Source organism: Macadamia integrifolia, chromosome 3, assembly GCF_013358625.1.
Source record: "Macadamia integrifolia cultivar HAES 741 chromosome 3, SCU_Mint_v3, whole genome shotgun sequence".
In the NCBI taxonomy this organism is placed as follows: Eukaryota; Viridiplantae; Streptophyta; class Magnoliopsida; order Proteales; family Proteaceae; genus Macadamia; species Macadamia integrifolia.
Window position 1 is genome coordinate 10,584,267 of NC_056559.1, and position 12,603 is coordinate 10,596,869.

Below are 12,603 nucleotides of genomic sequence, written 5' to 3' on the forward strand. Positions count from 1 at the left end.
TTAATGGCCGGAGATAGAGATCAGAACCAGTATCCTGATATTTATGAGACATGGAAGGGCTTAATTACAAAGATTGAAACAGCAGGATATGTACTTGAAAAGTACTTGTGTTTCCAGGTTCCACCAGGTGAGAGATAATATCCTGTATCACTTTAATGAGAAACTAGATATAGAAATTTTGGGTTAATGAGAACCACCCACAGTAAACCTTCAACTACAAGAGGGGAAAGTACTTTTTCACATTCATATCTGGAAAATCTTTAGTCTTTTTAACAGAATCAAATGGAGTCTTTTATGATTCATAACACTTGTTAGCTCCATTGAAGAAGACAGGTTCTTGATTTGGTTTAGTACTAAATATGTATAATCTCTCTTGCATGCACTCTCATAAACTTTTTAACGCCAAAACACATATTTTCATCATATCCAAAGCCAAGAAAATTATACTCAATAGATGGAATGATCTTATACAAAATCTTGCCAACCTTCCTTTGGATACATACAACCTGTAGTTTTACTTAATTTGACGCGCCAATGACTACCATTGGAATCCTCTGGGGTGTCGATATGTGCTCCACAAAGTCTGGTAGGATTTGCTGCAAGTTATTGACAAAACCCTATGATCACATGGTATCTGACTTGAGACTGTCACTGTTCTCTGGTCCTAACCAGTGAAGATGGGAGAAACCAACACTATAACATCTGGAATTTTACAAGGTGATGGATATGTTCAGGTACACATCCTTACAAAACAAGATTTCAATTGGACAGTGATGGAACTCTCTAAAGTAATTCAAAACTTGGAACTCAAGACTCCTTTGCACAACATGATCGAAAACCCTACCATTAGATGGGGCTGATAGGATGTTATTGGGGAAGACCCAAAAAATTCCTTTTGAGATTTTAGGCAGACAAAGGTCATATATAGTTCCTATATATCTCACCACTAATGGAGATTGAAGATCTAAACTACTGATAATTCAGTGAGTGAATCAAACAGTACATGACAGCCCAAGCTAGTAGACCAAATCAGTGCTACTAGTTGGAAGAAATATTTAATCAATCCCCTGAGCTTCTTCCTACAAATCCTGGGAGCAATATGACACTACTTTTGGAGCTAGCACTATATACATAGATCATCAGCATAATGGGTCCAACCAGCAAGACCTATATGATTCCAACCCTCCCTTTATAAGGATACTTATTTTTCTAGACCAATATGAAACAACAATTTTTCAGACCTCTCAAAAAATAATTAAGATCAGCTACTGGGTCTGTCTTTTAGCCACCCAATCTCACAAACACATTCGTAGCCAATTAGCATAAAAGAAAGCTCGATTACAAATTCCCTAAATGGAAACAAAATTCATTAATGGAGACCAATGTCTTCTTGACGGTGTACTGTGTATCCTTCAAGAAGGGAGACTTCCTGCCAAACATGAAAAAACAGGGGAAAACAGAGGAAATCAGAGGACTTGCATTATAGTTTTTCTTTGCCCTATGACTAGCAAAGATAGAAGAAATAGACATCAATATAATAAATTCTATTGAAAATAAACAAAAATAATTGAATTTGGATGAAAATTGAACCAGAAAACACTGGATAAATGACACTTAAATGAAAAGTAAAACATTTTGAATAAAATTTAACAATTAAAAAAAAATTGTTTTAAAATGGTTTTATTAATATTTGTTTGGTAGAATGGATCGATTGCTTAATATGATTGACATGACAATTTGAAACGTTTCATACACATAGATTTGATACTCAGGAGACTGGATGAATAACAAGTTTACTTTTATTTCATAATCTGTATCAACACTATAACACAGTCACATATTAGAGCTTTTCCTTGTATTTTTCAGCCTTTTTGTTGGCATTCATTTTTGATGAAATTTTTACATGTATAACGTGGATCATTATCCAGACTAAATTCAGAAACACTTTCTTTCACCAAATAATAAATATGAAGGATAAGGTGCGTGAATGAAGATAGTGTCACAGTAAATTTGAAGGATCAATTTTCTCTCCACCACGGTAAAGAGTGAACCTCTTCAACCATAGGATCTGACCCTCTAATTCGAGTGGGTTGGGGAAGAGTATTTTTGACCCCTCATAACAGTAGGTTGCAGTTAACAATGACATTCAACTTCACATTTCTAGCTTTGGTCATTATTTTGAAATGAAATGGAAACTCCAGAGTCTCTCTGTATGAATATATTGTATGATTTACAGGTAACTTTATATGGGAAACTGAGGAAAATAGATTTTTTTTCTTTTTCGGCAGTAAATTAACTATCACTAAAAGTACCAACATAAAAAGTGTTAAGAGGTGATACAAAATCCATCACTGCCATTGAACATTTAGCAGATTTAGCAGATTTTTTTAATACCCACCGCAAAATGAAAAATACAAAGTTGGTAATTAGAAGAGGAACTATCCGCCACCAAAAGGATAACTTAAAGGTGGATTATTCTACCACTGCTAAATGTGTTACAGAAACCGTCAAAACCATGGTTTTATCGCCGGTATTCATGGCACACAGGCATTTGGTGGAGGCTTATTTATGGGCAAACAATATATACTGCCGCTAAGCAATAGTTGTACCGCATTTAGCAGAGGATTTCTGGCGACAGAGGAAACCACCACCAAAACCGTTATTTCTTGTAGTGCTTTCACCTGTTGGGTTGCTTCAAGACCCCTACCATTCTTGTCAATTCCTCCCTCATTTACAGCTCAAGGGCTGCTGATCACTCTTTGTATGATTACATAAATAATAAATAAATAGAAAAATATACTAGCACATATGTGGCCATGAAAACCATCTCATGAATGAAAATATACCATATAACTAGTTTCATCAACTGCACCAAAAACATGTCTCTCTTACCATATAAAATGGGCAGAAGCATAGTATCAATCTGAAACATTACTGGTCTTAGAGGATCCTATTAATCAAAGCCATAAAGGAAAAGGTTGGGAAGAACCAGGGGGGGTCTATTCTTGCTAAGCCAAGTTTGAGAAATGTGGGTTTTGATCCGACAGACAGTCCAGCCAAACGAAGGATAATCAAGTGCTGCAAAATACAAGTAATGTTAAACACAATTTATCAGTATTATTGAGTCTGAAAGGGGATCTTAAACAAAATATAGTATAAAAATCACAACCATGGATCCCACTAAGATAATGTTACAACATGTAGAACATGAAAGGATTATCATGACCTGAAATCAAGTCTAATAAGGACTGCAAATTTGGGGATTTAGGAAGTTAGGTGATTTAGGGCCAGACCAAGCTTAAATCAAAGAAAAGGCCTGAAATGCGTTATGGGAAGAACCAACCTAAGGATTTAGTAACCAAACTATGGGCATATTTGGTCAAGCTTCTCGTGCCCACTCCTGGGCAAGAAGCAGAAGCCACATAAGGGATATCTAGGCTTCAGGGGAGAAAGAGTCTAACTGGCAGCTTCTCATCTGGAGAAGCTGACTTCCCAGAACTCGGGAAGTAGAAGCCTAGAAGCTCAGCCAAACAAGCAATTAGGTGCAACCAAAGATTCATTTTATGTTTGACAGAGGCTGGAATCAAGCAAGGGACCAAGGGATTTCTCAATTCTCTTGTTTCAGATATTCCCTTTGTCATCTAATTTGTTTGGGTATGGAGACCTTAGAACACAAGGGTTGCAAAGTCTTCATCTTGGATGGAAGAATCTTAATATCATCACCATTGCCTCTCTCCTCCCCCTTTGCCTCTCACAACTTTTTTTAGGCAATTGAAACAGATTATTTATGAAGAAATTGTAGAGGCTCTGGTTCTTGTATTGGTATGACTAGTTTCCAGTATGCTTGTTTTGTTAATTAACTCATTTATTGTTTTTCTCCTTTAAAATCTTTTCCTGAGAATAGATAGAGGAAAGCATACAACTTATAGGGAAGAAATATATAACTAGATTAAGGACTACTAGAATCCATGCACAAAAGAATAGGTTGAGACAATTACACAGTAAGCAAAGCATGAAATAATATCAAAACAAATCAGAAATTTCCAAAGTTGAAATAGATTACCCAATTGAAATTTTCAGGTACTGTATTACAATATATTTAGCAATAAGACTGCCAAAAATGTTTCAATTTAGGGTTCAACATTCTTCCGGTAAAAAAAAAAAGGCATAAATTTTTTTACAGTTCAATGATAAATTTTGTTGGGAAAAGCAAAGGCACACTAGGACTAAAATATACACCCCTCAAAAAATGTCTAATCTCTCATCAATGGTACCATGGGCCACCCGTTATACAGTCCAACACACATCAAAAGGGTCTTTCCCTGTCTAGCATATATGATGCTAATATATGAGGCCACTGTATAAATCCCTTCCCATATTTAGTTAAAACCATTTACCATGAACTTCTATGTTTTTATACAAACTTTACGGGACTGTCTAAATGAAACCTCTCAAGTTATATTTAGATCATGTTATTCTTCTTATTGAATGCCCATTGTTTTATTACCAAAAGTTCTTTAATTTAAGGGTAAAAATGGATTTTCAAAAGAATTTAAAAATGTACTAAGCATAATGTCATTGTCAATAATTACATTTGTTTTGCATACCTTTTTTAGGACAGATGTGAAATGACAACTTTACCCCCACAAAAAGAAGAAGAGTGTTACAGTAAGGGAAGAAAATAATGCTACAAATTATTTGACACATTAAAGGAATGCCAATAAAAAAATCCCAAACTTGAAAACCTATTCTGTAACCAGTGAATATAGGGTTGAAATCGTCTGCAATTCCGATCTCGTACAATTCCGTGAAATACCACCTTCAGGGAGTGACACGTGTATTGATACCAATACAATGGTCCAGATCTGGTACAACTAATAAACATTAAATCAGTGAAGAGGCATTTAAATCAGATCTGGACCATTGCATTGGTATCAATACACGTGTCACCCCCTGAAGAAGGTATTTCACGGAATTGTACGAGATCGGAATTGCAGACGGTTTTGGTCAAGATCAAGGAAATTATACTTACAAGAAACTCTTGCATCGACCACTCCCTCGCCCTCGCCCCCGCCCTCGCCCTCGCCCTCGCCCTCGCCCTCGCCCTCGTATACTAGCAGAAGATGATTCTCCTCTCCCACTTCTCCTTCCGTTGTGCTGACGAGGATTACTGACACGACTCAGGGGAGCTATATTCTCTAGCACTCTGAAGATGTGGACATTGAAGACTGTGGCGTGCTCATTCTCCTCTCGAAATCCATCATCCACAAGCTCAAACAAACACACATCATCTTCCTCTATGTTATTCCCATAAACAAAATCAGCCCAACCACTCGTAAATGCTCCAGCAACAGCTGGCAAGTTTCTGTGTAAAAACATGACATTCCATCTACTTCCATTGCAGCGAAGAGTGACATCTTTGTTCCTCCGAGGAAAATGCTTCTTAACAAAGTTGCAAGGGATTGCCTGCACATATTTATATATATCACTATACGATTGCTTATTGAGAAATGTGTAAACACCAGAGGAATAAAGCCTTAAACTTTAAAGTCAAGACCACCATGTAAAATAAGCTATAAACATGGGATTGTCGCATAACAACGAAGAAACTTGTATGCAATGAAGCATCAAAGGCTGCCATGGCCATCTGTTTGACTTTCAGCTTCTCTTCTTCAGTTACAGGTCGCCTACTGGATTCATGAAGAAGACGACACCCACTCTGTGGCCTTGGCAGTGGAGGTTCCGGTGCATCATCAGTTGAATACGAATCTGTCAACGGAGCAACAAAGAAACTAATCAGAACAGGAAACCTAGCACTACATGCAAAAAACCAAACATGATATGAAAAAATTAAATGAAAAACCCTTCAAGTAGTCCCCACATACCGAAACTAGAAGAATCGAGTTCTACTACTTCATCAATCTTCAATTTCCGCTTGCGAGAGACGGGTTTAGTACTCCGACTGATGAGTCTCCCAATCCCAACAGTTGCACCACGAGCTTCAGAAGGGTCGTTCATTGATCCTCTCTTACTAACATGGCACATGAAATAGGAACATGGCTTCTCACACAAGCTTTCATGGTCGAACACAAACACATCAAAATTTAAATTTCCTTTGTACATGAAAAATAAGATATTCCCTTCTTCTAAGAAATGGTCTCTGACGAAGTCCGACCATCCATTTTGGAAAACCAAGCCATCTTGGGTCCCCATTAACTCCAACTTCCAAGTCTTATTGCTAGGACCTCTAAGAAAGGCAGTTCCACATAAGAGAGAGCCTGTTCCACATAGGTCATCCTTCAAACACTGAACAAACTTAGTGGGGATGCTCTGCAAATATGGTGAATGAGAGAAGTCATCATTTGAATGCCAAACACAAAAAATACAGACATGGAAAAGGAGATAGAGAGATGGGAAAAGGGAAAGGTAAAAAAAAAAAAAATTTGGACTTACAAGCTGTCGATGGAAACCAGGGGATAGAACCTGGCAAAATCGCTTCACCTGAAACTGAGTCCAGTACAGATGCTCATCGTCGCAAGTTTCTCCCATTTTGCCCCCAAAATTCTGAAGATAACACAGAAAAAAAAAAAAAAACGAGTAATAAGAGATGAGAGTTGACAGTAGCCCGAGAAGAAACTAGAGAAAGATGGAATGCTTTCAGAGTTGACAGTAGCCAGAGAAGAAACCAGAGAAAGATTGAATGCTTGCCTTGCTTACCAAGTTGGAAACCAATGGACGTCTATTCAAATAGTAAATACAGAACCTACCCAGTTGGTAAACATGAATGTATAATCTCTGCACTTTACTATCAACAGACACGCTCTCCACATTAAATGTTCTTGTACATGCTTATTGATGGGAGAGTGCATTGTGGCGTTGTGAAAAATTTTCCTCTTTAATTAAAGAAAAATCTTATTATAACCAAAATTGATAAAACGAAATCCAAGTAGTGGTCAGTAGGTTATAAGAGTAAAAATGGGCTAGAATCCCAATTCCCACATCCCGTCTTTGGCATCTAAACCCACAAGAATAGTTGCTCTATGATCCCGAGCTTGAGTGATTTGGGAAAACCTGCTGAGTCCTATAGAAGTGGAAAAAAAAATCTCAGTTTCGCAAGCTTGCTGGGGTTCAGATCGGAGAGAACATACCGGAAATTAACAGTTAATTTCAGATTTGAAAGCTCAACCGCCACTTCCGCCGCTGGGAAGAAGAAATGGTTTCTGCCCGTCGGACGGTCGGATTAGTACTTCCCGTTACTTTGCTTTATGGAGAGAAACCGTGAAAAGCAAAAGACACTAAACCCACCAACTACAAAGCAAGTATTCTTTCTTGGAAGGAATCCATGGTCTCGTATTCCATCTAATTTCGTCTCCTTCTCCACCCTTCCTCTTTCATAACATGTCAGCTCAATTCTTAAAATGTGACTCTCGGTTATTCGTGCCTGATTTTTTTCCTCGTCGATTTGCCATTTCGCGATCCAAATAGATTGAGAATTGAGATAATAAAGTCGAAATGTTGACCAGTTCATTGGATTACCGGAAGTGTTTTTTCCCTCAGTTTCCATAGGCTGAAACCTCCAATTCTACATTTATTTCGGAAGACGAAGAAGAAATTCAAGAAAACCCACAAAGAGAAGAAGCTCAGAATGGGTTGGGATTTGCGAATGCAGACTCTAATGGGAAAATCCCAGTTTTGGGTGCTCAATGAATGCTCCATTGCGGTGCTGCTTTGCGGTTAAGAGAGAGAGAAGAGTGATTCAGTCGTTGAAGTGTAACGGAAATTCCAGATGTTGAGATAATTCTGAGTCTTGATGGGTCTTGATGGATTCCGATCCGGATCGACCCGTATCAGTCCAGATTGGATTTTTTTACCCTTCTACCCTTATTCTGTACTGATATGTTGATATTGGAATTCTCAGCTTTCATGGGGCAGGGTAGTCATTTCACTCTATTTTGGGTCTGCACTGCCACATTCCCGGATAGGGTCCTCTCTCTCCCTATTATTTTCATAGTTGCTTCCACCAATGGGGTCTCTACAAGAAGAGAGAACCGGTTCCGGTGAGATGGGAGAAAGGGAGGCAAGGGGACGGCTGGAGACGGAGAAGAATGTGAGGAGAGTGAAGAGGGAGGATGTACAGAAAAGAACTTTGCCCAACTGGGCCCTTACAAGAACACAACTGGGCATGAAAATATCTAATATGGGCAGGGTCAGTTGGTTCCTATCACGCTCAGTTGTGTCTAGGCATAGGGAATGCTATATGGGCAGGGTTCTTTCTCCCAACTAATATCCTAAAGTCATAAGCACCCTTACAGCAACTAACTCCGATAGAACTTGAAACATTTCCAAGGCCAACCAACATCCCTAGGCCTTGGGAGTAGGCTTATCAATTTCTCTGAGTCCATCCATGCCTCTATTGACTGGTTTCCAATGTAAACCTGCTTCAAGTCCTTGAAGAAGACCCTGGCTTCTATCTCAAGTGGTCGATTCTATCATTTACATCATTCAAAAGTTAGTATCCACGTAACATAGTCAATAATATATGGTTGTGGGGTCAGTGTGAGGCCACAAGACTAGTCAGGCCGAAGGCTTGGATATCCGTCGTTAGCCAAAAAAAGAAAGTCACTAATATACCACAGGTGGGATAAATTGATTTTGGTGTAATAATTTGCAGATAGATTTGGTAGGGAAGTGACTAGTGCTGAACAAAAGATGTTGCCATCCCTAACCCAATTATTATTTTAGTGTGATGTGGTAGAACTAAACTCTGTTCTAGGATTTCCATTCCCCTAAACAGTTTGATGGGAATGTTTCCATAGGATTGATGAAATAGCTCCAGGTTTAAACCATGGAAAAAACTGTTGGATTATAATCTTCTGTCTTCAATGCACATGGACTAAAATTCAAATTGTGGAACTTAAATACATTCCATCAGCCTTTTTGATAGAATACTTCAATCAAATCTGAACTGTATATCACATATGGATCCCTTCTGTTCACAGAGCAAAAAAAATTATGAGTTCCTGTGCTGAAAATATATAATGGAACCATGCCAGAGAAACATTGTCTTTCTTCATGTCAAAAAGAAAAGGCTGAAGTAGCATTTCAACAACTTTCTATCTACTTTCTAATGTGACTACGTACTTTTCATGGGGAGCTAGGAGATAACAGAAAAATCCCCTATCCTGATAGGAGAGATCAAATTTGTTCTTCAGTCGCAAGTTTAACTTTCTTTCACTGCTCGGAAAATATGGACATGCATTTCCAAATTACCCACAACCTCAAAAATGCAGATATCTGCTTCTTCAAGTTTATTAGCATGTACAAATGCCGGCCAACCTCCACATAGGACAGTAATCATTCGACTCTTTCCGCTGTGAAGTATGTTTACTCTCCAAGCTTGGCCTTTTCTGTTCCAAAGGGTAACCTTTGCTTTTCCTTGAAAATGAATATGTTTTTTGGCAAAGTGATTTGGAATTGGCTGTGTGAATAATGTTAAATTAGTAAAAGAACAGTCAATACTAATAACTAAATATTCCCGTTAACAAAAGAATAACTTGCATAATAACAATGCATGAGATCTGCTTGTCCTTGGAAGGTTTTGAATAGGTGCCATTTCTGTCCTGCTTTTGCATCTTTCAGAGGCCATTATATATATATATATATATTTTAACTCATATAATAAATCTATAATCTTATAAATATTATAGGATGCATTCTACAAGTTCATTAACATATGCAAGAAATGCAACTAACGTCCCCTCTCAAGGTGCCACAACATCTACCATGGTAGCTTTAGAAAGTGAATACCAAATTCAACTTTGTGAACTTCAATTTTTTTTCTACACATACAATTCAAAGATGCTAGGGTTTTCCATTTTAGCTAGCCATCTGAGACATTCCATTTGGGAACAATAAGCTTGGGTGTCATTTCTATCTCTACCTCTACAAGGATAAAATAAGGGATGTAAGTTTAATGCTACAAAGATAGAGAGTCAAAGTTGAGAGATTTTTGAACTATTTCCTTTTATGAGCTTAACTGATCATCAGGTGCTTTACAATGCCCTTTAAGATTAATTTGACTCAATCTTTCTAGATCCTGGTTCAGTTCACAACTGCATCCATCTCTCTATGTTTGGAGATAGATAATGCACCAGCAAGTTTTTAATTTTTTATCATAGAAATTATTTAGCTAGTTATGTATAGGTTTGGTTCATTTAGAATGCTGATCATAAGATAAAAAGAAGCAAACAAGTTGCATAAAAGCTCACCAGAACAAATCCTTGGTACACATTTGCTGCAGTTAAACACCTCGAGAAATGAGGAAACTTGGAGGTAAAAGACTCTGCTTCTTTCCGAACTTTTGCCTTTTCTTCTTCAGTTGCAGGCCGCCTTCTTGACACGGAACATTTTTTTCGGTAAATTCTTGATGCAGAACATGTAGTTTTTGATAGTGGTTCATGGATCAGCTCAACATTCTCTTTTTTAGCTTTTTTAAGCCCCTTTGGTTTAAAAGTTGGAAAGAGTTTCCCTGTAGCATGTAAACCAATGTCACATAAGCATTTATAAGAAGTAAAATAAATACTTCTTTACTAGTTTGTAATTATCAAAATGAAGCAGCATCCAAAAGAAATATAAGCTTGTGGATTATGAATCAATAGCACTTTCATTTCCAGACCATAGAAGATCCAGCCAGTGACATCAAGGATCCAAGGATCCAAATGCACATATCTTAAACAACTAATGAAGTTATGGTAATCATTTAAACATTTCGAATCAGTATTCCTTCACCCATAGTCCACTTTTAGTGGTTGGATGGGAATCCTGGAGTAGTGCCTAAGACATTTTGGACCTTTGAACAATAGGGGGAGTAATTATGAGATCATAATGGCAAGTGAACATTCACCATGGGTGAAGAAAAACTTTTTCCTAAACATTTTAATCGATTAAAATAGAAATATCTGGTCATGCTTTCAAATGCATGAGGGACAGTTGCCTTTACTGTTAAAGTGGAATGATACGGCTAGAAATTCTAGAGGTGCGAGTAGGGTTTCACATTCATACCTGGATCATCTGTAATGGATTTTTGAACATAATCAGTAGAAGTCTCAAATGATTTAACTTCATCGGAGAAGTCAGGTTCTTGATTTGGTTTAGTACTAAACACATAATCTCTCTCACATCCACTCTCATCAAAAACATTTACATCAAAACAAGTATTACCATCATATCCAAAGACAAGAAAATTGTTATCATAGATGGATTGATCTGTTATAAAATCTTTCCAACCATCCTCTATATATGTGCCACTTGTAGTTTTGTTTAATGTAACTCGCCAGTGATTGCCATTGGAATCTTCTAGGGTGGCAAATTTGTATGCTTCCATTGAAATATGCTCCACAAATTCTGGTGGGATCCGCTGCAAATTGTTAACAATCAAATAAATGAACTTTCAAAAAAAAATATCATCAAAGCTGCAAAAGAAATTCACAACTAAGTGCTCAAGTCTCCATTGCAGAGCATGATCCAAAGCCCTACCATTATATGGGGCTAATAGAATGCTTAATGGGAAGACTCAAATTGACATTTTAGACAGAAAAAACCATATCATATCTCATATCCCCTGAGCTTTCTTGCTACATCAAAACCAGGGATAGCACCATATACATAGATCATCAACAAAATGGCCCAACAAACATGACCTATATGATTTTTCATACATCTAAAAAAAAAGGTTTAAGGTCAGCCACTGCTGTGTCATTTAGTACAAAAGCAAGCATGTATTAAGGAGGAAAGTGTGGAAGACCTCTGGTTCTTAAAGGCTGTACATTATTCATTTCAGATAACTCAAAACTAGCCAAAAACCTCTGGTTTAGCTGCTAGCAAAATACAGCAAGGATCAACAGAGAGAAAAGAGAGAAAAAAATAAAAAATAAAAACCCACAAGATGGAAATGAAAATAACTACCAATCTTCTTGTGGAAAAGCCCGGAAACATGATCTTGAAGAAATGATGTCTCTCTTCTGTATGTATACTCTTGCTCCTCCTCTTCACCATTTTCGGGTTTTCAAGCTTTGGGGCATGTAGATTGCAGAGCAGAGATTGGAGTTAGAGAAAAGTGAGGGAGAGAGTTATTGCAAGTTGCAACAAAAGGGAAGAAGAGTATGGAAGGGAAAGACTGAATGCTCTTTACTGATGCTGTAGTTTCATCCCCAGCTACCACTTTCCAGCTGCCGGCCTCCATCTTTACTCCGTTGGCAGTTATATCAAATCATCATAAACTGCTGGGAATCCGGTCTGTCACAAGTAAATGGTACATTTTGAAAGCTTGATTTTCCTGGGTGATAGAGGAAGTGTGGGTATTTGTAGTAATTTGGAGCCTTCTTTTGAAAAAAAAATTTCACGCGCGAGGACCCTTTTAACTTCTATTAACCGTTTTTGGGACTGGATGTCTGGATCCATCAGGCGCGCGCACGCTGGCCTTTCCATTCCTGGAACTTTACTATTAATTATTAATGCTAATAGTTAATTATCTACCAAAAGAAAAATGCTAATAGTTAATGCTATTAATGCTATATTTGCACTCTAATGCATATATTTCATGGG

The 12,603-nt window shown here is 37.6% G+C and overlaps 1 protein-coding gene across 3 annotated transcripts; it reads right to left on the reverse strand.

Annotated features, from left to right (window-relative positions):
* Positions 1–423: 423 nt before the first annotated feature.
* Positions 424–12,341, reverse strand: LOC122072574 (B3 domain-containing protein Os11g0197600-like). Of its 3 annotated transcripts, none has more exons than XR_006138549.1 (9): positions 11,965–12,341; positions 11,062–11,416; positions 10,269–10,528; positions 6,454–6,564; positions 5,886–6,330; positions 5,561–5,769; positions 5,033–5,466; positions 2,990–3,078; positions 424–1,429 (listed from the first exon to the last, which is right to left on the reverse strand). XR_006138549.1 is itself a non-coding variant. In XM_042636932.1 (8 exons), the coding sequence occupies exons 1-8, from the start codon at positions 12,052–12,054 to the stop codon at positions 3,072–3,074; spliced, it is 1,911 nt and encodes a 636-aa protein (XP_042492866.1). In that variant the 5' UTR covers positions 12,055–12,341; the 3' UTR covers positions 2,812–3,071. The 3 variants fall into 3 exon arrangements, 1 of the variants encoding a protein (XP_042492866.1); XR_006138548.1 differs by having other exon boundaries at positions 2,893–3,078; XM_042636932.1 differs by lacking the exon at positions 424–1,429 and having other exon boundaries at positions 2,812–3,078.
* Positions 12,342–12,603: the final 262 nt, after the last annotated feature.